Source organism: Euprymna scolopes, chromosome 8, assembly GCF_053919585.1.
Source record: "Euprymna scolopes isolate OS-2025 chromosome 8, ASM5391958v1, whole genome shotgun sequence".
NCBI classification, from domain to species: domain Eukaryota; kingdom Metazoa; phylum Mollusca; class Cephalopoda; order Sepiida; family Sepiolidae; genus Euprymna; species Euprymna scolopes.
In genome coordinates this window covers 71673910-71701557 of record NC_136489.1, presented here as the reverse complement: position 1 = coordinate 71701557, position 27648 = coordinate 71673910, and the positions used below count along the sequence as shown (strand labels likewise).

The 27648-nt window shown below is 37.6% G+C and overlaps 2 protein-coding genes across 2 annotated transcripts in view; one reads left to right on the top strand and one right to left on the bottom strand.

The window, feature by feature from the left end:
• Positions 1–1918, bottom strand: part of LOC145283611 (MICOS complex subunit Mic60-like) — a 75786-nt gene extending 73868 nt beyond the window's left edge. The window contains exon 1 of the mRNA XM_080132553.1: positions 1790–1918. Coding sequence (XP_079988679.1) covers positions 1790–1828 — 39 coding nt within the window. The 5' untranslated portion in view covers positions 1829–1918. The remainder of the gene's footprint in view (positions 1–1789) is intronic.
• LOC145283612 (large ribosomal subunit protein bL35m-like) lies at positions 1814–16950 on the top strand. The gene is made up of 3 exons (XM_080132554.1): positions 1814–1965; positions 14798–15005; positions 16513–16950. The coding sequence occupies exons 1-3, from the start codon at positions 1938–1940 to the stop codon at positions 16880–16882; spliced, it is 606 nt and encodes a 201-aa protein (XP_079988680.1). The 5' UTR covers positions 1814–1937; the 3' UTR covers positions 16883–16950.
• The last annotated feature ends 10698 nt before the right edge of the window (positions 16951–27648 follow it).

The window sequence follows — 27648 nt, the reverse complement described above, 5'->3', positions numbered from 1 at the left end:
CTGAATAAACATGTTACATTGAATAAAAACACAAAAAATGTATCCAGTTTGGTAGAAAAGTAACTTATCTTGCCTTTGATAACATTTATTTGTTATATATTTGTTTTTTGACAACTTTTTCGAATCTATGTGTACCGTACCAGTAATACAAACCCAAAAAAAACATATCATAAAACTTTAAACTTGGGAAATACGATTTAAAAAAATAGCGCGGATCAGTAAGTGCACTGCACTGCACTACTAGCACCAAAAAATCTAAACTGCTAAAAATCATTTTTTTAAATTCCTGTTAAAAACCATTTAATAATAAAAAAAAAAAAAAAAATCTGTCTTCTAATATTGTCAATTTGAATATTTCATTGTCATTAATAAAATGACGCCAATTTCACTATCCAATCAAATGGCATTCTTACTACCGGTGTAAACACAACTTATGTCTTCATCATATTTTTGTTTCTTTAAACTGCAAAAGGGCCGATTTCTCCCTCTGGTCTTAACAACAGGTGCCCGAAAAAAAAAAATGGCGTCTCCATTTTGGGCGATAACACTAGGCAACAAAACCTCTTTCATCTCTTCTGCCGAATTGTAAGCACCCTATTTTTTTTTTCGTAGTTCAATCACATAAATTATTTAGAATATATTACTATATTTTTTAATATATTTTATTATCTAATTTTTATTTCACGTGTACGATGAAACTGCTTGTCTACCACAGTAAATCGAAACTCTTCTAAAATAGAACAAATAATTTGCTGTGGCAAGCTAAAATGCAGAAATGTTCAAACATCTCGCTGCACAACTTCACAATTACTTAATGTCATTACGGATTCACAGTAACTTTTTACGTCTTGATGGCAATGTGCCTTGGTCGGGGTGAATTAAATAAATAAAATAAGAAAAGCGGATAATTAAGGAATATCAGCGTGGTTCATGCAGAAAGTGGGGAACGGTATTTTTTACGACCTGCCCCGTGCCCCGGCCCAGCGTGGTATAAATACCCCAACCTGGTGATGTTAAGAACGGTTTCCGGAATAAACACCCCCAACCTCCCCATGTTAAGAACGGCTTTAGAGGTTGGGGGTGTTTATTCCGAAAGCCGTTCTTAACATGGGGAGGTTGGGAATGTTTATATTACGCTGGGGAAGGTCGTAAAAAAAAAAAAAAAAAATATACCAAAAATTTAAAATAATTTCTGTTTAAACAGAAAATTTTATTTGTATTAAAAGTAAAAAGATGCTTTTATTGCAGAAATAAATCCCCAGATTTTACTTTTTAACAATCAATTTATCCTCGAGTGGCCTCTTGGGCCTGATAAGTGGTGATGCCTATATAAAAAAATTATTTTAAATGAATAAAAAAATTCATTTTATATTTATCTTATAAAGAAAAATAAAGTAAATCTGAGAAAATGACGAAATGCTGTTGTTAGTCGCTTTGATAATAATAACACTAGGCAACAAAACCTCTTTCATCTCTTCTGCCGAATTGTCGGTGACATTTAAAAAAAATGAAAAATATACACAAAACAAACAAACTGCGAAAATGTAAAAACTGAAAAATAATAAACGAATAAAGGTGAGAGAAAAGTCCTCATGTTAGAAAGAGGTGATCCCGGGTCGGTTTTGATCTGTGAGTGAAGGTCGAAGTTTACACGTAATAATTTAAGACACCTAAGCTTTAAGAAATCAACAAATATAACAAGATGGGGTGTTTCTGCAATCGTTAAGCATAAAGATATTTTTCTGAAAAAAAGGCTGCGAGGATGTACACTAAACTAATGCTAGCTTACCCTTAATTGCGCAGGGACTCCTTGGGTAAATTTCCACATCGCTGAAAGATTAAGTTGCCGACCGGAAGTGAACGACACTCAAGACCGGAACTTACCTAACCGAGTTAAGTTATCTCCCTTGAACGAAAGGTCATTTTTTTTTGTAAATATGGCGACTTTGAGAAATTGCTTTCGAGGTAAGTTCAAATAAAAAAACAAAAACTTATTAAATTTGATTATTTATTTTATTGTAAATATATTTAAAAAAAAAAAAAAACACTTCGTTCACGTATTACGGTTTTTGACTAATTTATGCATCAATACTTTTCCGTAATTTAAGTTCTATATATTTTGGATACTCACCCGACCGAGTGCTCTCGGTGAGTGTAGTGTCTGTTGCGTTCGATCTCAGACATCCGCCTTCGAAAAGAGTTGATGGTTTATTTCTGGTGGCCCGAGGCTGAACGTAGACGAGGCTGGTCACAACGAATTTTACAGTGGTGACTGGTGACCTTTTGAGGAGAACTGGATTATATGAGATGATCGCTGGAATATCATATGGATTTTGAATTGTTGATGATTGTATTAGCCCTAATGGATTTGATAGCAAATGTCTCAGGCTATCTTAATTCTGCATTAATTATTCCGATTACATAAGACATCTACATCCTTTTGGCCAAGATCGAAGTGTAGTATCTGTTCCGCCAGATGCTGCACTTAAGATAGTTTGTACCGGCTAATGGAGGGGAAACCCTCTATACTGGGACAATTATTATTTTTGGTAACCAGAGTGACCCCTTTTAGGGGAGCTGGTTTTTACCTCACATTAAAAACGGCCTTGTGCCTAATTTGCTCAGTGGGGGAGCAAATAAATACCATCTGTTCTTCAGATGCTGCACTTCCATTTCTTGTTCTCTTTCGGTGGAGGAGAAATCCTTCACGACTGAGACAATTTTTATTTTTGTACCTTTTCTCCACGTTAAAAAACGACCCTGGTGTCTAACTCTGTCCCGTGGGGAGGCATAGTAAATAGGTACATATAGTATTTCCCGGGGGGGGGGGGCTTTGGTAAAGCGCCGAAAGCGGTGGTTTCTCTTCGGATCCAATGTTCTGCATGGTATATAATATACATCGACTTATGAGCCTCTACATCGTTGTCGATATTTTTTTTTTTTTTTTTTTTTTTACATAGGCATCCGGCATCCCCGCTTATCAAGGCCCAAAAACCACTCGATGATAAGGATTAAGAGTGTACAGTAGTTAATTGGACAATATAGTAATCGTTAGTAATGGAAATTCGGTAAATTTGTTAACTTAAGTGGAACGGCTCATCAAGAACTTGTTTACGTTGGACTTGAAGATAATCAGATTGTAGTCAGCTGGAAAGCAGGAAAACGGAAGACAGTTCCACAGGCGTGCAGTTCTAAGAAAGAAGCTTTGTTCATGGAATCTACATTTAGGTTTAGGCACAGATAAAGAGTGGAGGGAATTATTGATAGTGTTTTCAGCTAGACGAGTGTTCCTTGTGAAAGTCTGGCGAGGGGGAGGCATAGATTGAAGCTCAGTCGAGCACTTACTATGAAAATAACGATAAAGCAGAGAAACTTGCAACATCTTTTCTGTAAGATAAAAGTTGCAGGGAAGAGGACATCTACAAGGCTACAAAGTCTATTTTGAACTCTATCAAGGCAGGATAAGTCCTTTCTAGTAGCTCCTGCCCAGATGTGGCAACAGTACTCCATCTTTTTTTTCTTTTTTTTTTTTAAATTACATTTTCACCCCAAACAAGGCAAATTGCCACTTTGGTGTAGGGGGCTACTATCAGGGGCAACAACTACTGGGGTACTATGTAGGGATTTGGGCAGCAAGATGTCGGTTCATGCTATACTTGAACGTCTGCACATCAGTACTGTTGGGGAAGTAGGGACCTGGAATGGAATTCCAAAGTCTAGCGGTTCTGGGGAAGAAACTATTGGAGTAGAAAGATCTTTTACATCTAGGGATCTCTACAGTGTGGGGTGGGATTTAGCAGCCTGTCGGGTTTTTCGAGAGTGCTCACGTCGTGGGGGAACAAGTGATTGCAGTTCATCAGAACATTCACCACTAAAATACTTGTAGAACAGGCAGAGGGATGCAACATTTCATCGATGGGACAGAGGCTGAAGCTTAGATGCCAGTTCAGGGCCTATCAGGTTTGCGACTCTCTTTTGAACCTTGTCAAGGAGCGAGAGACTAGTAGCAGATGCACCAGCCCAAATGTGACAGCAATACTCTATACATGGGTGAATGGAAGCCTTATAGAGGTACAGGATACTTTCGGGTGTTAGTAGTTGTCTAGAGCCCACAGATAGAGAATTGCATCAGCAGTGAGATATCTACTGGATTGATAGAAGGATCCCACCATTTTTTTCAGTGGCCTTGGCAACAGGTTTGATGTACGTGTTCCATTTAAGATCAGGAGTAATGGTCAAGCCCAGAAGCTTGTCAAAATTTGAGGCCTCCCCAAGACGAGAGCCATTCATTTTAATTGATGCCAGATGGGGATCAGAGTGTTGATGATGTAAAGATAAAAGCTTGGTTTTGGATGCATTAAAAGTAACCAGCCATTCCTTTCCCCATTGTACCACGTGCTCAAGATCAGAGGAGAGAGAACTTGGTCGTTTACTGTCTTAGATGTGCTACCATAGATGGTAGTGTCATCAGCATAGATATCTACGAATGATGTAAGGATGTGATTTGGAAGATCATTAATGTAGATCAGAAAGAGAGTTGGGCCCAGGATGGACCCCTGAGAGACTCCAGCATTAATACTGTGAGCTTCTGATTTTTGCCCATCAACTACTACTTTTATGAGCCTATCAGAAAGAAATGATTTAATAATTGAGAAGACATTTCTAGCTATACCATAGTTGGAGATCTTGTGAAGTAAACCTTTAGGCCATATCCTATCAAAGGCCTTCGATATGTCAAGGGCAATTGCTCTAGAAAGGTTGCCTCCGTCGAGAGATTCGCTAATCCTATGAGATATAACTGTAAACTCATCTGCTGTAGATCTAGCAGAACAGAAACCATATTGTGTGTCACGAAGAAGGTTATTTTTGCTGAGATGGTTGATTACTTCTCTATTTAACACATATTCCAGCAACTTACTCATGATGCACAGGACACTTATTGGCCTGAACTGAGAGGGAGATGAGCGATCACCTGAATTCTTAAATACAGGGTATACTGATGAGATTTTTCAGGGTGATGGGAACCAATTCTTAAGACAATGTTTAAACAGTTTTGTAAATATGGCTGCTAGTTTTGGTTGAAATTTTTTGAGTACTATAATTGGAATACCATCAGGGCCAGTTGCTTTACTGGAATCAAGGTTTTTGATTAACTTGGCAACATCATGTACAGATATTTGTATATCACATAGCGTGTTTTCTGATACAAGAGGAAATATTGGGGGTTGGTGGCCTTGATCGCAAAGGGTAGAATTAGGTTGTCTGATGCTGACGTGATTACCTCAGGTCCATTGATGATAGTTGGGATAGAGTACACACTTCTGTTCAGGATCCTGTTTGCTATTTGCCAAAACTGGTGGGAACCAAGCCACTGCTCAGCTACTTTAGACTTGACGGACTGAGCATACAACTCTCTTGCGTTCTTTATTACTTTCTTACGATGGTTGCTGGCAGTCCTGAAAGCAGCTTTAGTCTCAATACATCTATTACACTGGAAGTAATGGAAAAAGTGATTTCTGTGCGCAAAGGCAGCAGCACATTCTGGAGAGAACCATGGCTGGCTGTTATGTTTTTGCTCGAACTTTTTTGAGAGTATGAAACGGTCTATACCTACAATTAACCATTCCGTCAGGTCTGATACTATAGAGGACACATCCTTTTTAAACATGGAATGCAGAGGTAAATCTGATATAAATGTACGGAAGCCATCCCAGTCAACCATAGTGTATCGATATACTGTACAATGGAGAGATACATCTGAGCACTTATTACATTTCATTTTTATCTTAACTGATACAACAGAGTGGTCAGCAGATCCGAGTGGAGACAGAACGAAAACTGAACATAGCTCAGGGCAAGTTGTAAGAAAAAATTCTAGGAGACTTGCATACTGGCTGTCAGTGTCGGGCATACGGGTGGGTTCGTGAACAATCTGAGTTAGGTCATAAGCAATGGAGAAGTCATGACAGAGCCTCCCCTCATCATCGGTCTTGTATGAGGGGGTTAACCATTCCACATTGTGAATATTGAAGTCTCCACATACGTGAATGTTAGTTGAAGGGTAAGCAGATAGGACGTGGTCAATTTTCTCAGATATGCTTTTAAAGGTAGTAACGCCGCTGTTATGGGGGCGAAATCTATCTTTAATATAGGCACATATTCTATGCCCATGGTGATTTTGGGGGTCAGATTTGGAAGTTAAGTTAGAGTATCCTTTAATTGCGAACTCATCAAGGGAAATAGTCTGTCCAATGCCAGTTTCAGTTAGAAATAATAGGTCTGGTTTAGTTTCCTGTAATTGGGTTTCAACCTCTGGAAGATTAGAATGTAGACTCCTGATGTTGGAGAAGGAGACATGGTAGTGGGGGTCTATGTTGGATGTTGGAGATCCGGGTTTAATATTTTTTCTTGAAACTTGTCAGGATGGAGTTTTTGGATTTGTGGACTAGGTCGACAGACTTGCTTAGAGCAGGGCATAGAGGGAAACTAAAAGAGAAAAAGAAATGAAGAAATTTATTTTTTTTGTAGCACATGATAAGGTGAAGCCATAACAATTACCCACTAGTATGGCATTGAGAGGCCCCACCAGAAGCTACTGCATGGTTCAGAATCCATTCACCAAATGGCAATACAGCAGCCCCAGTACTTTACACGTGCTGATAGGACAGCCTCCTTAGTGGTTAAACCAAGGTTCAGGTCTCTGACTATCAGGCGGATAACGTCAGCCCAGATAAAACATTTACCTCCAGTATCCTTACTAGTGACATGGCTACAAGGATAGATCTAGAACATCTCTGGCGACTGTTCGCACAAAATACTGCCAACCTAGAAGACAGCTTTTTCTTCTCCCTTTGTCAGAAAAATCACTCATTAAAAAATGAGGACTGAGAGACAAATAAAGAGAAGTGAGACTAATGGGAGCTGCCAATAACACACCCACAATGCGTTTTCTACTTCCCATTAAAAAAAAAGTATTTTATTAAGTATTGTACTTAATAAAATTCCAATTGTCGTGTTTAAGGGCAAGTATGGTGATAGATTCCCCTCTCACAAACTAAAAATAAATACAATTGCCTAATCTATTTATGCAATCAACTTGGTAGATATAATAAACAACGTTTATGGACAAGAAAAGCTATTATTGAATAAAACAATCAAAAATAAAAATATAAATGAAATACTGAAATAAAATGTAGTTATTAACATTTGAATCTAAAAAGATAAAAATTAAAATTAATATAGCAACAACTTATCTCGAAAGAGTTCCATCTTCAAAATGCAAACTGTTGAAGGGAAATTAGCTTTAAAAACATCAGTGTTCCAAAGACATTTTTTTTTAAATTAACCGTTAAAAAAAAAAGTGATCGTATTCTGAACTTCAACGTTTTAAGGAATTGCAAGATAAAAGAAAATATTGGGTCACCTTAGCTTAGTTTTGAGTATGGCTTTTGTTTTCATTATCCTCATATGTGTCTCACGCGCCAATTTCAGGAATTGCTTCTGTAAGTTTTGGGGGTATAATGATTCTGGCTATGAATATGACTATCCCTCGTTTTGTTAGGTCATTCCCCATGTGTTTTAAGGGTTTCGTTAACTTATATTAATCGCGTTGATAAATCCTTCGCCAATCGCTTCTTTGGGTGAGACTACTTTTTGATACTCCAAGAGAGAATATGCTGGATTATCTTTACTGTCAACTCAAAATACAATTGCAAATTACTTAGGACTTCTACCCAGTCATGGCTGACGGAACAAGAGCATGCTACCCTCATAGATTAAATAAAGGTTACATTCAAAATTCCATGCAGATCCCCAAGTTCGGCAGAAAGATACATGAGTTCAACAAGATTTACTTAAAGAAGGTCAGAGGTTGAAGCATTATGAAAATAATATTCAAGATGAGAACAGTAGTCTGAAAAATCCAAATGATATATGAATCAACTAATTTCTGTGCTAAATCTGACTCTGCTATAAATAAAAATTAGTAATTGATCTTTCCATAATATTTCAAATTAGAAGTTAACATGCTATGTATAGCAAGAAAGGTCTCCGTGTGATGATGAGGTCCCCAAACAAGGTACATTGCCACTTTGTTGTAGGGGGCTACTATCGGGGACATAAGCATCAGGGGTACTGTGTAGGAAGTTGGACAGCAAGATGTCGGTTCACGTTGCACTTGAACTTCTGCATATCAGTGCAGTCGGGGAAGCAGGGACCCGGAAAGAAATTCCACAGTCTAGCTGTTCTGGGGAAGAAACTACTGGAGTAGAAGGCTCTCTTGCATCTAGGGATCTCTACTGTGAAGGGGTGGGATTTTGCTGACCTATCAGATTGGCGACTCTCTTTTGAACCTTGTCTACGAGTGAGAGACTAGTGGCAGATGCACCAGCCCAAATATGACAACAATACTCAATACATGGGCGAATAATGGCCTTATAGAGGTATAGGATACTTTCAGGCATTAGTAGCTTTCTAGCACGGTAGAGAGAACCCACCTTCTTCGCAGCGGCCCTGGCAATGTTCTCAATGTAATTGTTCCAAATCATGTTTCCTGTGAACGTTAGGCCAAAGAGTTTAAAAGATGTACTTTCAGATAAAGAGTCATGACTTTCAGATAAAGAGCCTTATGAGTTCCTGGTCAATGATAGCTCTTTTTCTGGAGTCTTTGACCTGTTGTAGATCATCAGAGAGGCCAGAGCACATTGTCCTTATATTTCAGCTAATTGCAAGATTTATGGTTTTGTTTTTCTTTGTCTGGTGCAGGGTTTTCGGTCTACTTGTTGATCTTTTCCCTAGATCCAAGCACCCATTGAAGCAGACAGATACTATTTTAGGAAGGGACTGTCCAGTTTGAGACAGGCAGTAGTTGACCAGTGGAACTGCAATGGTTCCTCCCATACTCAGACAAAATCATGGGAATATATCAATCATTGCTAGCTTACAACTCATAACTGCTACCTCATGTGTTGTTTCTGATGCTGCAAATATATATGAATCAACTAATTTCTGTGCTAAATCTGACTCTGCTATAAATAAAAATTAGTAATTGATCTTTCCATAATATTTCAAATTAGAAGTTAACATGCTATGTATAGCAAGAAAGGTCTCCGTGTGATGATGAGGTCCCCAAACAAGGTACATTGCCACTTTGTTGTAGGGGGCTACTATCGGGGACATAAGCATCAGGGGTACTGTGTAGGAAGTTGGACAGCAAGATGTCGGTTCACGTTGCACTTGAACTTCTGCATATCAGTGCAGTCGGGGAAGCAGGGACCCGGAAAGAAATTCCACAGTCTAGCTGTTCTGGGGAAGAAACTACTGGAGTAGAAGGCTCTCTTGCATCTAGGGATCTCTACTGTGAAGGGGTGGGATTTTGCTGACCTATCAGATTGGCGACTCTCTTTTGAACCTTGTCTACGAGTGAGAGACTAGTGGCAGATGCACCAGCCCAAATATGACAACAATACTCAATACATGGGCGAATAATGGCCTTATAGAGGTATAGGATACTTTCAGGCATTAGTAGCTTTCTAGCACGGTAGAGAGAACCCACCTTCTTCGCAGCGGCCCTGGCAATGTTCTCAATGTAATTGTTCCAAATCATGTTTCCTGTGAACGTTAGGCCAAAGAGTTTAAAAGATGTACTTTCAGATAAAGAGTCATGACTTTCAGATAAAGAGCCTTATGAGTTCCTGGTCAATGATAGCTCTTTTTCTGGAGTCTTTGACCTGTTGTAGATCATCAGAGAGGCCAGAGCACATTGTCCTTATATTTCAGCTAATTGCAAGATTTATGGTTTTGTTTTTCTTTGTCTGGTGCAGGGTTTTCGGTCTACTTGTTGATCTTTTCCCTAGATCCAAGCACCCATTGAAGCAGACAGATACTATTTTAGGAAGGGACTGTCCAGTTTGAGACAGGCAGTAGTTGACCAGTGGAACTGCAATGGTTCCTCCCATACTCAGACAAAATCATGGGAATATATCAATCATTGCTAGCTTACAACTCATAACTGCTACCTCATGTGTTGTTTCTGATGCTGCAAATATATATGAATCAACTAATTTCTGTGCTAAATCTGACTCTGCTATAAATAAAAATTAGTAATTGATCTTTCCATAATATTTCAAATTAGAAGTTAACATGCTATGTATAGCAAGAAAGGTCTCCGTGTGATGATGAGGTCCCCAAACAAGGTACATTGCCACTTTGTTGTAGGGGGCTACTATCGGGGACATAAGCATCAGGGGTACTGTGTAGGAAGTTGGACAGCAAGATGTCGGTTCACGTTGCACTTGAACTTCTGCATATCAGTGCAGTCGGGGAAGCAGGGACCCGGAAAGAAATTCCACAGTCTAGCTGTTCTGGGGAAGAAACTACTGGAGTAGAAGGCTCTCTTGCATCTAGGGATCTCTACTGTGAAGGGGTGGGATTTTGCTGACCTATCAGATTGGCGACTCTCTTTTGAACCTTGTCTACGAGTGAGAGACTAGTGGCAGATGCACCAGCCCAAATATGACAACAATACTCAATACATGGGCGAATAATGGCCTTATAGAGGTATAGGATACTTTCAGGCATTAGTAGCTTTCTAGCACGGTAGAGAGAACCCACCTTCTTCGCAGCGGCCCTGGCAATGTTCTCAATGTAATTGTTCCAAATCATGTTTCCTGTGAACGTTAGGCCAAAGAGTTTAAAAGATGTACTTTCAGATAAAGAGTCATGACTTTCAGATAAAGAGCCTTATGAGTTCCTGGTCAATGATAGCTCTTTTTCTGGAGTCTTTGACCTGTTGTAGATCATCAGAGAGGCCAGAGCACATTGTCCTTATATTTCAGCTAATTGCAAGATTTATGGTTTTGTTTTTCTTTGTCTGGTGCAGGGTTTTCGGTCTACTTGTTGATCTTTTCCCTAGATCCAAGCACCCATTGAAGCAGACAGATACTATTTTAGGAAGGGACTGTCCAGTTTGAGACAGGCAGTAGTTGACCAGTGGAACTGCAATGGTTCCTCCCATACTCAGACAAAATCATGGGAATATATCAATCATTGCTAGCTTACAACTCATAACTGCTACCTCATGTGTTGTTTCTGATGCTGCAAATATATATGAATCAACTAATTTCTGTGCTAAATCTGACTCTGCTATAAATAAAAATTAGTAATTGATCTTTCCATAATATTTCAAATTAGAAGTTAACATGCTATGTATAGCAAGAAAGGTCTCCGTGTGATGATGAGGTCCCCAAACAAGGTACATTGCCACTTTGTTGTAGGGGGCTACTATCGGGGACATAAGCATCAGGGGTACTGTGTAGGAAGTTGGACAGCAAGATGTCGGTTCACGTTGCACTTGAACTTCTGCATATCAGTGCAGTCGGGGAAGCAGGGACCCGGAAAGAAATTCCACAGTCTAGCTGTTCTGGGGAAGAAACTACTGGAGTAGAAGGCTCTCTTGCATCTAGGGATCTCTACTGTGAAGGGGTGGGATTTTGCTGACCTATCAGATTGGCGACTCTCTTTTGAACCTTGTCTACGAGTGAGAGACTAGTGGCAGATGCACCAGCCCAAATATGACAACAATACTCAATACATGGGCGAATAATGGCCTTATAGAGGTATAGGATACTTTCAGGCATTAGTAGCTTTCTAGCACGGTAGAGAGAACCCACCTTCTTCGCAGCGGCCCTGGCAATGTTCTCAATGTAATTGTTCCAAATCATGTTTCCTGTGAACGTTAGGCCAAAGAGTTTAAAAGATGTACTTTCAGATAAAGAGTCATGACTTTCAGATAAAGAGCCTTATGAGTTCCTGGTCAATGATAGCTCTTTTTCTGGAGTCTTTGACCTGTTGTAGATCATCAGAGAGGCCAGAGCACATTGTCCTTATATTTCAGCTAATTGCAAGATTTATGGTTTTGTTTTTCTTTGTCTGGTGCAGGGTTTTCGGTCTACTTGTTGATCTTTTCCCTAGATCCAAGCACCCATTGAAGCAGACAGATACTATTTTAGGAAGGGACTGTCCAGTTTGAGACAGGCAGTAGTTGACCAGTGGAACTGCAATGGTTCCTCCCATACTCAGACAAAATCATGGGAATATATCAATCATTGCTAGCTTACAACTCATAACTGCTACCTCATGTGTTGTTTCTGATGCTGCAAATATATATGAATCAACTAATTTCTGTGCTAAATCTGACTCTGCTATAAATAAAAATTAGTAATTGATCTTTCCATAATATTTCAAATTAGAAGTTAACATGCTATGTATAGCAAGAAAGGTCTCCGTGTGATGATGAGGTCCCCAAACAAGGTACATTGCCACTTTGTTGTAGGGGGCTACTATCGGGGACATAAGCATCAGGGGTACTGTGTAGGAAGTTGGACAGCAAGATGTCGGTTCACGTTGCACTTGAACTTCTGCATATCAGTGCAGTCGGGGAAGCAGGGACCCGGAAAGAAATTCCACAGTCTAGCTGTTCTGGGGAAGAAACTACTGGAGTAGAAGGCTCTCTTGCATCTAGGGATCTCTACTGTGAAGGGGTGGGATTTTGCTGACCTATCAGATTGGCGACTCTCTTTTGAACCTTGTCTACGAGTGAGAGACTAGTGGCAGATGCACCAGCCCAAATATGACAACAATACTCAATACATGGGCGAATAATGGCCTTATAGAGGTATAGGATACTTTCAGGCATTAGTAGCTTTCTAGCACGGTAGAGAGAACCCACCTTCTTCGCAGCGGCCCTGGCAATGTTCTCAATGTAATTGTTCCAAATCATGTTTCCTGTGAACGTTAGGCCAAAGAGTTTAAAAGATGTACTTTCAGATAAAGAGTCATGACTTTCAGATAAAGAGCCTTATGAGTTCCTGGTCAATGATAGCTCTTTTTCTGGAGTCTTTGACCTGTTGTAGATCATCAGAGAGGCCAGAGCACATTGTCCTTATATTTCAGCTAATTGCAAGATTTATGGTTTTGTTTTTCTTTGTCTGGTGCAGGGTTTTCGGTCTACTTGTTGATCTTTTCCCTAGATCCAAGCACCCATTGAAGCAGACAGATACTATTTTAGGAAGGGACTGTCCAGTTTGAGACAGGCAGTAGTTGACCAGTGGAACTGCAATGGTTCCTCCCATACTCAGACAAAATCATGGGAATATATCAATCATTGCTAGCTTACAACTCATAACTGCTACCTCCTGTGTTGTTTCTGATGCTGCAAATAGTGACACTGAAGTGACCTCTCCGAGTGGAGATCTTGAGCTACTTGGACATTAGGATTAGGATTCTTGGACTCACTGATAGGGACCAAAAGGAGAGCTGAATAAGACACTTGGCATCTGGTTGGCTGCAGGAGCTGCTAGGAAGAAGTAATTGGAATATCTAACCACCTTAGGGGCTTCACTTCAGATTTACGGATTTAGTTTTTTTTTTTTCTAGTGCATGGGCAACAAAAAGTGCTCAGTATCCGGAGAATAGCTTCTTCTCTTTGTATCCCTTCTTTCTGCCTGGTGGAGAGGGTGTCACATACTTCTTTTTTTTTGGGGGGGGGGGTACATTTCATGTTTTTATCTGTTCTTTTATTTTTGAAATTGTTGTGGGGGTATCGATGTTGCCCACAATGAAAGTGATCAATATCCTTAGTATAGCCGGTGTCTTCCAAACAGAACTTCATGTCAACCAGGACAATGCCAGGTATCCATGCTAGTGTATATATATATATATATATATATATATAATCAATAAAGCAATAGTGATTGGTTTGGTAACAAATAGTTTTTCTTTTTGATTTGGTTTGATAAGCATATCTTTTCCCAGATATCTTAATTACCTTATTGTTTTGTCTAATGCTTATCAGTTTCCTCATTTGTTTATCTTTCAATAAACTTTACATCCTCAGGTACGAGTCAGAGTGTTATTCTGTTTATCTTCAAATAAAGTTGACTTAATTTCCTTAAATCTCTGAAAATCAAACATTTGTCAATTGGCCTCTCGTCACACATTCCAGCATCACCACGGCCTGTAGTCTTATACATCATGTGCTACATATTTTAAAACAATAAACATTATTTACACTTTAATACCAAAGCCATTTGCAATTATGATGCTCTAAAATTTGAAAAAAAAAAACATGGCATTTATTTTGTTGAACTTAATATTTTTCTGTTGAAGTTTTCTTTTATTTTCTATTTATCAGTAGTGTTTTTATAAAATAATTTTTCATGCTATCAAAATTATTGTATCATATTGTCTTGAAGTTGAAATTCTACTATTGTATCGCATTAACGTTTAAGTTCTGTTTCTCTAACAACCCTATTATTCTGATATTTTTTTCTTCAGATTCTTTGGAATTTTTCCCCAAAAATATAAACGTAAGTTGTGTTAGAAATACTAAGAATTTTGAAAAATATGGATTAAAAACATTTGGATTATTTCAAGTACGATTCACACTTTGGGTGTTATTCTCACAAGGTTTCTGCTGCTGAAGTCTCCAACCTTCTTCAGGTGTATCTTGTCAAACTCAAGAATCTTAATGCCAATTTTGATGAGATGCACCTGAAAAGGCTTGAATGTTACATTGGTCGAGACATTGTGAAAAAAACATCCAAGATGAGAATTGCGGTTCAAATAATACAAATTATCAATCCTCATCTCAAAAATTCCAAAACATGATCCATACAAGTTTGCTAGCTTTGTTAAGTTCGCAAACGAAATAAACTAATCATCATCATTATCAATTAACAATAAGATTTATACATTTTAATCTTTTTGCATTTCATTTTTATTCATTTTCTATTTGTAGGCATTGCCATACTTGGTCGGAATGTTGTAAAGCCTCTAAACCTGAATATTTCTTCAAAGGTAGCCGCAAACCTCTCAGCTCCCTGCAAGTCATTTCAAACCCTCAGCATTGCACAGAACTCCTTATTGAAACCCGTGTTAGGATCTAACTTCCATTGTATTTTACCAATTCGACAATTCAGCTGTTTTGCAAACACATTAACGAAAGGGTTAGTAAAACGACGTACAATTTCTCTCTTTACATGCATTCATTTACAAAAATTGGATTTTTATGGTTACAAATAACAAATAATTTAGGATTTATCTCCATCTCACCTGAATACTGTCCCTGTCTAATAATAGTAAAGGAACAGTGGCAATAGGTGGATTTGCATAAGATATAAACCTAAATAAGTGACATTAAGATAAGCATTCATAAATGTGTTAAGCAGAAAAATGGAATGAAAAAAAACAGTGAATCCTACAAAAACACCAGCAGCAGCAGCAACCTCTTAAGTTTGAACCCTTCCTTATCATGGTAGGTTTGGTGGTCACATGGTAATGTCAGAACTATGCTATCTTGAATTCTGATTCTTAGCAGGTCTATTCAAGGTGGACAGGTTTGACATCAAGCAATATTAGTACCACAACTTGACTTTGTTGAAAATCCAAGAAGTGTCAGCATCAGAATTTGTCATCTTCTGGTTGTCTTTGCCTCTGCTTCTGGCAAAGAAAGATGTACCAAGCACAGAACAGCAAATCACTGAAGTAAAAGTGGCAACGTTTTTTGTTTCTTATGTCATTCCTTTGTGTGCTCTAGGCCAAATCTTCCCCAACTTCGTATCCAACAGTTGTTGTACTATACTGAAGCGGAACTCAACAGGTTGAACCGACTTCCTCTGAAGGAGGAAGTTCATGTGCATATGAAATTCACAAGCGGTTCCCAGTTGCATGTATATCCCTGTAAGGGGAGATGGCAACGTTAGATTTTTGCCGCTCTTGCAGGGAGATGTCGACATTATCCTACATACAGTACCTGGTATTTCCAGTTGCCCATCTGATACTAATCAAACTCAATATTGCTTAACTTTGGTGATCTAAAGAGAACCGTTGTGTCAACATAATTATGCTGTATATTATTGTTGGCTTCCAAAACACTGCATCCTTTAAAACTCTCATGTTTCGGAAAATTCACCAAAAATTACATTTTGTGCCCCCCTCCATACATTAAAACGAATCTTGAAAGTTTATAAAAGAATAAATTTTTGATAAAAAAAAAGTTACAAACTTCTCGCTAGGGAAGATTAGGCATAAGGTCAGTTTTTTTATGTAGGAAAAATCCAGCTCCTTAAAAAAAAATCACTCCAGATTGGGACAAAATTAAAATTGCCTCAGTCTAGAATGATTTCTTCATGACTGACTGAGCACAGGAAAAATTGACAAGCACGTTTTGTTATAGATACATTTTTTCATTAAAAAAACAGGCAAAATAGTTTTAATTCAAAATAAAAAGTTTATTCACAAAAGAAAAAAAAAGTTTTGCAAAAATAAATCCAAAAAATGTACATAAATATTATTTCAAAGTCATTGGTGTTGACCTAAATGCGTCCTTTTTGTATTTACTGATTCTAGGGTGCTTCAAATCTAATTGATTCCAAATTGAATTTTCTGTGGTTGGATTCTGATAAATTTCTCATATTCTTGTGACTAAAAACAGACTTTATTTTTTCTTTTCAGAAAGCTTTTAGATGCAAGCCATCTTAATGCAGCGCATAAAACAAGTGTCAGAACAAAAATCATGTGCAGCTTGAAAAAGGGCAAAGCTAAATCGAATTATGCTGTGCTGAGCCGTTTCTATCGACTTCGCAGTGGTCTTTGGATACGAGCAAGATCTGGCCGCGAAAACAAAAAGTGGGCAAAAACAAAGAAAAGAGTAAAACGGCTTCAAAATGTTGTGTTTTGTAATAAAACTCAGAGTAAGCTTTTAGATCGGATGGTCACACCATATTGGATGAGAAAAAGATATTTCCCTGATGACCCTTATGAAAGTTACCAGGATAGAACCAACTTAAAATATAAACCAACTCGTCCAAGATATTTTCCATGAAATTTCTGATTAGAAGCCCTTAATTTTTGGTATTAAACATCTATTATAATAAAATGTGTTGCATCATTTGTCTGTTTTTTTTACAGGTTATACATTTTGTACATTGATCTTAGTTGATTTTTAATTTTTAATCAGTTCATATTGGTACAGTGGTAACATCACCAGCTTTGAATACTACAGTTTTGCTTTCGGTTTTGATTCTAGGCTATGGCATCCAAATACTTTATTTTACTTTTGAAATCACGACTCTATAATAATATATACGAAATTTGGACAAATTAAAATATATTTAAGCATATTTTATGACCAGGCAAAGCCGGTCGCCCCTCCACCCCTCCCTGCTAGTTATTACATAAAACATTTAAATTCATGATCAGGTGATCAGCCATTACTTCTTGACCTCATGCAGTTACCTCCCCTATCTATCATAATTATTCTGTTTATTATTTAAGTAAAACTTGCAATTTTTTTTTAAGCAAATTTCATTTTCTACTTTATCATTTTTCATAATTTTCGGATATGTTGCTAACTTCAACATTACATGATGGACAAAGCCAATCAATCCCCTGAGGTAAACGAAAAAGAATAGCCTGTGATGTACATAAAAGTTCCAATTAAAAACTGAACTGCTTTAAGGCGGATTCAAACTGTTGACTTAATGGTTACAAATGATAAATTATTAGTAGCTCCATATCGCCATCCACAGTGGGCTAGCAAGTGGACATATGGATTTTTAGCAATTTTCTCAAATCATTATGGAACTTATATATTTGAATAGCTCAAAGACAGGAGGCAAAAAATGGGCTCATTTGTCTTCTAACTTCAATTATTTCTCAAGATATGTCAGTTTGAAGTTCGCAAATTTTGAATTTTTGCGAAATTGCGATTACACTGATTTTACCAAAGAGTAAATTTGGGTGCACCTGAAGAATTGCTCAAAATTTCTTCCAGAAACCCCTAAAGATGTCTTATAAGCCCCTTAGATAATACCAGATTCACTAAATTTACTTCATTATAAAAAAAACTGTAACATATGAACAAGTTTTTAGCCTGTTTTCTTTTTTTTTAATTTTTTCACAAAATTAATCATAAAAGTGAGTATTTTTTCCATAAAAAAAGCCCAAAATTTGTCCCTGGCCAGTATATTTTAACGAAAGATTGCAAAAAAGCCTCGAGATGAAATTTCTCATGCTTCACAAATAAGAATCTAGACATAGAAAGCTATCATAATCCGATTGAGGGGGGGAAAATTCACTCGGGAACCGTTTTAATTCTAACATACTGAAAAAATTTGAACTTGCCATTTTTTTCGTAATTTTGGACAACCCAGAATGACCATTTAAACCATTAATCCAGATAATTCTTGTCATTCTTACTCAAATTTCATCATCCAGGCCACGTTTCCTATGTTTTTAAGGGTACAGAATCCAAATCTGGCATCAGAAAACCATGAAACTGCACTGTTTTCTGGAAAATCCTGATTATTAGCCTTTTTTAAGCTATTTTCAGTTAAATATTGGCCATAAATTCGACAAAGAGCCAGACTTTGATGAAGTGGTACTCTTGCATAATTTGACCCGAATTCTCGTGATTTCCCGTCAAGCCCGAATCGGGCGAGACCGGCAATCATTGATGTTAGCCGAGTGGCGTAACAGACGCAGACTAAGGAAAAAAGCAAAACAAACCGAAAAAAAATACAAATTATCAAAAAATAACAAAAAACCTACCTTGAAAAAAGCAAATATGTTTATTTAGTTTATTTTAGTATTTATTTATTTTTTTTTTGCAAAATATTTATCAACAGCAAGTTATGTAAATATTGTTATCTTCAAGAAAAGGTTGTTTACCCGTATAAATGTTAGGTGTAAGTACAATTTTTTTGTTTTTCTTTAACCGTATGTTTTTTCTTGTTTTTCATTTTATTTTCAAGACTTTTTGTTCAGTCAGCCTGTTTTTTTTTGGGGGGGGGGGGGATTACACAGAAATAGAAAAAAATGTTTTTTTTTGTTTTTTTTTTCCAAGAAATTTTTTTTTTTTTTTTTCGGTTGTTAATTGCCAGCGAAAGAACTGCCTTGAGATGAGGATTTACGCAGACATTCGTTTACTCCTGAAAGATGCTGGAGCTGATATTCTTCCATCGTATGACAAACTGTTGAAATTTAAGAAGGAGCAGGGGCCAACAGTACAAAAACTTGCAACTCCATACAGAGGTGTGAAATACCATTATCTCCAGTGCCTGCAACTTACATCTGCCCAATTGTTTGCATCACTTCAGTTGCCCGCATTCCACAACTTCAACGAGATCCGACCGAAAACTGCTCACCCAAGGAATCGATAGTAGTGAATTAAGAGCAAAGATTGATCAACTGGTACTGCATATGGCTGTTATTTTAACCATCATTTGTTATATTATGGGAGCTCTAAAAAGGGGTCTGTTGTGTATGTGAATATATTCCATAACGACATACATGTTGAATAGTTGGGTTTTATATTTTATCTGTATATTCGTGTACGTGTAATTGCGTGTATGTATATACTTCATATCATTTAGTTGATCGTCTAGTGTGTATATTTTAAAATTATGCAACAGTTCTAACAGGACGTATCAAAACGGTTGTAGACAAACAGTTCTTTTTAACAGCTGTATAACACAACTCATACCTGAATTATTTACGAACATTTATTTTTATGATCTGGTCGGCATTTTCAGAGATTACACGTTTTTACATCTTGGCTGCCTGAAATGACGCCGCTCCTGGCGTCATTTTGAGGCGTCCGTTCTCTCTGATGTCCAGCTAAAGACTGCCTAGAATCTCCCCAAATCTACATACATCACGTGTCTCATTACGTCGCATCATTACGTGTCTCAGACCAACCTGATGTAACCCCAATCTCGTTATTTGATTATGCAAACCCAAAAATAATGCTATTTTCACATTCCTTTTGTGATTTATTATATTATATGTCAATAATTTTTTTCCCCAATTTAATTTTTTTTATTTTTCTAATCATAATAATTGATCCAGCAACCTGCTGTCGCTTGAATCAATTAATAATAACAATAATAATAATGTTTTGACCCTTGGTCCTGCTTGCCACAGTTAACATAGATTCTACGTTATAATCACAGCCAAAGGGTCACAACATGTTGGTTCAATTCCATGGATTCATATCACTCCAAGTGCTCATGCTGTTTTAGAGCACAGTGCTGAGTTAATTGCAGAAAATGGCAACATTAGTCTGCTCAACTATACAGAATCTGGTATTGAGGCAGATAATAAGTTCCTATGTCAGTATCGGATAAACAAGTCTTGAAAGATAAACCAATTTAACAATTTATCAGATTATATTAACGGACTCTGTGACAAGTGTGATCCCATTGTTTAAACTGCAGACATTACAAGTCATTAGGTCACAGCATTAGAAGTTGTGAGCAACTTAAAACTGCAATTCATGATTGCAAAATATGAATATTTGTTGTGCTTTTTGACTGATGATGATGCATGTTGAATTATCTGATACCTTGAATTAATAAACTAATTTTTTCATTTATCTAAAAGTGTAAGCCATTTTGAGTTTCAAAACAGTTTCAGATGGTTCGCTGTTACACACAAGTCCTGGGAGGTGACTTGTTTGTAGTAGACAGTTCCACAGAACAAAATATTCTTACCGTGTCGAAACCCGGGAAAAGAACATGTGAAATTGCTCCAGAAAAGGTTTAATATTTATGAAGCAATTCTGGTTTCTGATTGGTTGGTAGCAGAACGTTACTTAATTTGATTCGTCAGTTCTTAGCAGCATCCTTTATAAATAGAATCGTCCGACTGTGTGGGATCATACCCCCATTATAAACCCAAAATATTGCAACATCCTCCCTATTTTTTTATAATGGGGAAGTCCCTTGTGTTTTTTCTGCTCAAAAAGAAAAAGCTGTTTTCTAGGTTGGCAGTATTTTGCGCGAACAGTTGGCAGAGATGGCGGAAATTTTCTGTTCCTATGTCTGTCCTTGTAGCCATGTCACTAGTAAGGGTGCTGGAGGTAAACGTTTTGTCTGGGCTGACGTTATCCGCCTGATAGTCAGGGACCCGAACCTTGGATTAACCACTAAGGAGGCTGTCCTATCAGCAGGTGCAAAGTACTGGGGCTGCTGTATTGCCATTTGGTGAATGGATTCTGGATCATCCAGTAGCTTCTGGTGGGGCCTCTCAATGCCATACTAGTGGGTAATTGTTACGGCTTTACCTTATCATTAGCTACAAATAAAAAAATTTAAAAAATACTTCGTTTCTTTTTCTCTCTTAGTTTCTGCTCTCTGTCCTGCTCTAAGTAAATCTGACGACCTAGCCCACAAATTCCAAAAATTCATCATGACAAGTTTCAAGAAAAAATACACGATTAAACCCGGTTCTCCAACTTCCAACGTAGACCCCTACTACCATGTCTCCTCCAACATCAGGGGTCTACATTCTAACCTTCCAGAGGTTGAAACCAAATTACAGGAGACTAAACCAGACCTTTTATTTTTAAGTGAAACTGGCATTGGACAGGCTATTTCCCTAGAAGAGTTCGCAATTAAAGGATACTCTAACTTAACTTCTAAATCTGACCCCCAAGATCGCCATGGGCATGGAATAGGTGCCTATATTAGGGATAACTTTCCATGTGGTAGAGACATCTCCAGGGAAGATCCTAACTTACCCTATATGTGCTTCCGGGTTGCTTTAGCTCACACTACGGCATTTATATTTACTCTCTATCGCCCTCATAACAGCGGAGTTACTATCTTTCAAAGCATATCTGAGAAAATTGACCAAGTCCTATCTGCTTATCCTTCAGCTAACATTCACGTATGTGGTGACTTCAATGTTCACAACGTCGAATGGTTGGCCCACTCTAACAAGACCGATGATGAGGGGAGGTTCTGTCATAATTTCTCCATTGCCTATGACCTCACTCAGATTGTTCAGGAACCCACCCGTGTGCCCGACAATGACGGCCAGTATGCGAGCCTACTAGACCTTTTTCTCACAACTTGCCCTGAACTATGTTCAGTTTCTGTTCTGTCACCTCTTGGATCTTCCGACCACTCTGTTGTATCAATTAAGATAAAAATGAAATGTAATAAGTCCCCAGACGTACCTCTCCATCGTACAGTATATCGATACACTATGGTTGACTGGGATAGCTTCCGTACATTTATATCTGATTTACCTCTGCATTCCATGTTTAAAAAGGATGTGTCCTCTATAGTATTAGACCTGACGGAATGGTTAATTGTAGGTATTGACCGTTTCATACCCTCGAAAAAGTTTCAGCAAAAACCTAACAGCCAGCCATGGTTCTCTCCAGAATGTGCTGCTGCCATTGCGCACAGAAATCACTTTTTCCACTGTTTCCAACTTAATAGATGTATGAAAACTAAAGCCGCTTTCAAGACTGCCAGCAATCATTGTAAGAAAGTAATAAAGAATGCAAGAGAGTTGTATGCTCAATCTGTTAAGTCCAAAGTAGCTGAGCAGCGGCTTGGTTCCCACCAGTTTTGGCAAATAGCAAACAGAATCCTGAACAGAAGCGTGTGCTCCATCCCAACTATTATCAATGGACCTGAGGTAATCTCGTCAGCATCAGACCAAACTCTTTGTCAAGAACTTTGCAGCTAATTCTACCCTTTGCGATCAAGGCCGCCAACCCCCAATATTTCCTCCTGTATCAGAAAACACGCTATGTGATATACGTATATCTGTACGTGATGTTGCCAAGCTAATCAAAAACCTTGATTCCAGTAAAGCAACTGGCCCTGACAGTATTCCAATTATAGTACTCAAAAAACTTCAACCTGAACTAGCGCTCATACTTACAAAACTGTTTAAACGTTGTCTTAAGGAGAATAGTTTCCCATCTCCCTGGAAAATTTCATCAGTATGCCCTGTATTTAAGAATTCAGGTGATCGCTCATCCCCCTCTCAGTACAGGCCAATAAGTCTCCTGTGCGTCATGAGTAAGTTGCTAGAATCTGTGTTAAATACAGAAGTAATCAACCATCCCAACAAAAATAACCTTCTTAGTGACACTCAATATGGTTTCCGTTCTGCTAGATCTACAGCAGATGTGCTTACAGTTATATCTCATAGGATTAGCAAATTTCTCGACGGAGGCAACCTTTCTAGGGCAATTGCTCTTGACATATCTAAGGCCTTTGATAGGGTATGGCATAAACGTTTACTTCATAAGATCTCTAGCTATGGTATTGCTGGAAATGTCTTCTCAATTATAAAATCATTTCTTTCTGATAGGTTCATAAGAGTAGTAGTTGAGGGGCAAAAATCAGAAGCTCACAGTATTAATGCCGGTGTCCCTCAGGGGTCCATCCTGGGCCCAACTCTTTTCCTGATCTACATTAATGATCTTCCAAATCACATCCTTACATCATTTGTAGACATCTATGCTGACGACACTACCATTTATGGTAGCACATCTAAGACAGTAAACGACCAAGTTCTCTCCGATTCTCTCTCCTCTGATCTTGAGCACATAGTACAATGGGGTAAGGAGTGGCTGGTTACTTTTAATGCATCTAAAACCAAGCTTCTCTCTTTACATCATCAACATTCTGATCCACATCTGGCATAAATTGAAATGAATGGCTCTCGTCTTCAGGAGGCCTCAAGTTTTGACAAGCTTCTCGGCTTGACCATTACTCCTAATCTTAAATGGAACACGTACATCAAATCTGTTGCCAAGGCCGCTGGAAAAATGGTGGAATCTTTCTATTGATCCGGTAGATATCTCACTGCTGATGCTATTCTCTATCTATATAAGAGCCAGGTACGTCCAAGGATGGAATACTGTTACCACATCTGGGCAGGAGCTGTTAGAAAGGACTTGGCCTGCCTTGATAGAGTTCAAAATAGACTTCGTAGCCTCGTAGGAGATGTCCTTTTCTCTTCCTTGCAACCTCTATCTCACAGAAGAGATGTTGCGAGTTTGTCTCTGATGTATCGTTATTTTCATGGAAAGTGTTCGACTGAGCTTCAATCTATGGTCCCCCCTCACCAAACTTTCACAAGAAACACTCGTCTAGCTGTAAACACTATCAATAATTCCCCCCACTCTTTATCTGTGCCTAAACCTAAACGTAGATTCCATGAACAAAGCTTCTTTCTTAGAACTGCACACCTGTGGAATTGTCTTCCGTTTTCCTGCTTTCCGGCTGACTACAATATGGTTGTCTTCAAGTCTAATGTAAATAAGTTCTTGATGAGCCGTTCCATATAAGTTATAAAATTTACCAAATTTTCATTACTAATGATTACTATATTGTCCAATTTCTACTGTACACTCTTTAACCCTTATCCTTGAGTGGCCTCTTGGCCTTGATAATGTGGTGATGCCTATGTAAAAAAAAAATATATATATATATATTTTTATATTTACTTAGACATAACAAAAATTAGAAATCATTTGGATCTTAGAATTTTAGCATTTAAAAAGACGCCATTTTTAATTGTGTTCAAATGTCAAAAAAGAAAATTACAAAGATTTTTTTTTTTTTTTCCTAAGCAAAAAGTATTAGTAGGTTAAAGTGTTAATACAAATAAAATGGATACAGTTTAACGTCTTGTCCAGGACTATTTTTTTTTTTTTTCATTGTTTTATATATAGAAATCTATATACTAAGCATTATCCCTAGGGTTTTCCGCTGATATTCATGCAAAAAAGTAATAGCCTTCTCATAAGTGGAACTTCGCTGGTCTGTATTTTTAATATATAGAAATCTATATACATACAGGGCAGTGAAAGAAAAAAAAAATTATTCAGTCAAATTCACCAACAAGTTTTGAGAAAAAACGTTGTAGCTTTATCTCGTTTTCTACGAAATGGCATTTTATATCCATATGCCTAGATCTTTGGTTGATCACCGTGCTCTGTGCTAAGACTATACTGGCTTGATTATCACAATTAATTACCACGGGGATTGTAATCAATTCTGGCTCTAAAATAGTCTTCAGGATATTTTTAAGGTAGAGTGCTTCCTTGGTCGTGTGTGTGATCGCTATAAATTCTGCTTCACACGTAGAGAGAGATACAATCTGTTGCTTTTTAGATTTCCATGAAATAATAGGCCCATTTTCTGAGAGTCTGAAACAATATCCAGATACACTCCTGCGATCTTCTTCGTTTGCCCAGTCTGAATCCGAAAAACCTTCTAATTTTAGGGGATTTCTTGATTTTCTAAATACTAACTTCTGCTCCTTAGTTCCTTTTAAATAACGTAGGACTTGTTTAGCTCTGTTTAAATCCTTCATTGTCGGTCTTGATAATTTTTGTGACAGTTTCGTTACTGTATAGCATATGTCGGGCCTGGTTGCAGTCATCAAATATATAAGACTACTTATAATTTCGCGATATTGTGTGTCATTTATTATTTCAGATTCTGTGTGTATACTTTTTATTAATATCATTTTCGACCGGTGTAGAGCGTTTCTTGCACTCTCCCATTCCAAATTTTAATAGTATTTCGTCGATGTACCTTGATTGAGTCATCGTAACAAGTCCTTTGCTTTGAGTAAATTCTATCCCCAGAAACCAGGATATTTTGCCAAGATCGGTCATTTTGAATCTTTTACTTAATTTGTTCTTAACATCAGTCAACATTATGTCACAATTTGATGCGATTAAAATATCCTCGACCCACAAAACCAAAATCAGTAGTTTATCGTCTTTGTGTTGGGTATATAAACAGAGGTCTACAGCGCATTGTCTAAATTGTTGTTTAATAATATAATCATGGAATACCGTGTTCCAACACTGAGCACTCTGCTTTAGACCATATTATGACTTGTTAAGTCGCCACACGCTATTTTTATTTTTCATTATAAATCCCTCTGGAGGGGTAATATAAATTTCACAGTCTATTGGGGCATTCAAATAAGCATTTTTTACGTCCATTTGATGGATGTTTAGGTTATATTGTGATGCGACTTGTAGTAAAACTCTGATTGTCGTTAGGTTTGTGGTCGGCGAAAACGTAGAAAAGTATTCTTTACCGTAAATCTGAGAGTACCCCTTAGCAACAAATCTTGCTTTGTTCTGTTCTACGCCTGATGCTGTACTCTTTTTTGTAAAGACCCATCTGGTAGAAATAACATGTTTATCTCTTGGGAGAGGCACTACCGTATAGGTATCATTTTCGGTTAAGGCATCTATTTCTTTTTTCATGGCAATTTTCCATTCATCACACTGTTCTGAATTAATTGCTTCGTTGAAGCTTTTTGGCGCATTTTCCATTGAACAGCAATAGTCGATTTGATAATCCTTTATATTGTCGACCACAAAAAGATCGGGTCGTCTTCTATTTCTTTCGGGATATCTCGACTTTATCATCATCATCATCATCATCATCATCATCATCATGGACACTCTCGTCTCCGTCATTTTTATTGTTTTCGTTTGTTCTAATTATTTGAGGTAATATAATTCCATCCTCTTCATATGACGGGTTTTTGAATTTTACAATTAAACGTGTCTGTGAATTTTACACACCGGATTCTTTTTATTTTATTTTTTTCGGGAAAAAATATTAAATTGGCTGGACTGTTTTTATCGTATCCAAGAAATATACCTCTGTCAGCTTTAATATTCAATTTACTCTTTTTCTCTATATATGCGAAGCAAGTTGAACTAAATATATGCATTCTGCTTAAATTTGGGGTTTTTTTTTTAGTTTTTTTTTTTACCGCGGAAAGATTCATATGGAGTTTTAGATAGTGTTTTGTTAAAACACCTGTTGCGTATATAGGCTGCCGCCATAAGTGCATACGTCCAGAGGTTTTTAGGGAGTTTTGATTCAATGAGTAGGCATCTTGCCATTTCAAGAAGTGTCCGCCACGCACGTTCAGCAGTCCCGTTTTGGTGTGGCGATCTAGGAGCTGATGTTTCATGCCTGATATGATGGTTAATTAGTAAAAATTCAAAGTCTTTATTGGTAAATTCAGTACCGTTGTCAGAGCGAATACACTTGATTTCACCGTAGGGGGCCATGTCGGCTAGATATTTCTTAGTTGCTAGCAGCATATCAGATTTATTCTTTAAAAAATAAACCATTATTAAACCTGAATGGTCATCTACGAAATTCAACACATATCTATAATGTTCTCTGGCCATTGGTTCTATGGGACCGTTCAAGTCACAATGCACCATTGATAGGATTTTTTTTTTTCTGGTATCTTGCTTTGATAGTTTGTCATTTTCCCTTGCATACAGACATCGCAGTTGAAGGTTTTTGATGTTTGTATTTGCATTCCATCAACTACAGTCGGCAACTTTTTGATATCAGGAATATTGCAGTGTCCAAGAATTTTATGCCATGTCTGTAGATCATGGTGGGTGGTTTTCGATGAGACTACGCTATTTAAATAATATAGTCTTCTATTTTCTTTAATGTCGAATACAGTTCCATTCGGGTATACCAGTTTTGATTTACTGGGGCTAAAGTTTATATTTGCACCTTGTTCTGTGGCAGCTTGTACAGAAAATATATTTTGTTTAAATTTTGGGATTAGAAAAGCGTTTTCTAGAATACAGAAACACTATTCACCTGTATTGTTCTTTAGCGAGATTTTCGCATTGCCTCTTTTCAAAACGATATCATTGACTCGACTACCGTCAGCTAGTTCTACAAAATGATTTTGTGGCTTAAAGTTGGGATCAAAATTGATAAAATCAGATTCCTTTGTAATCACATGTGCCGTGGCCCCACAATCGGC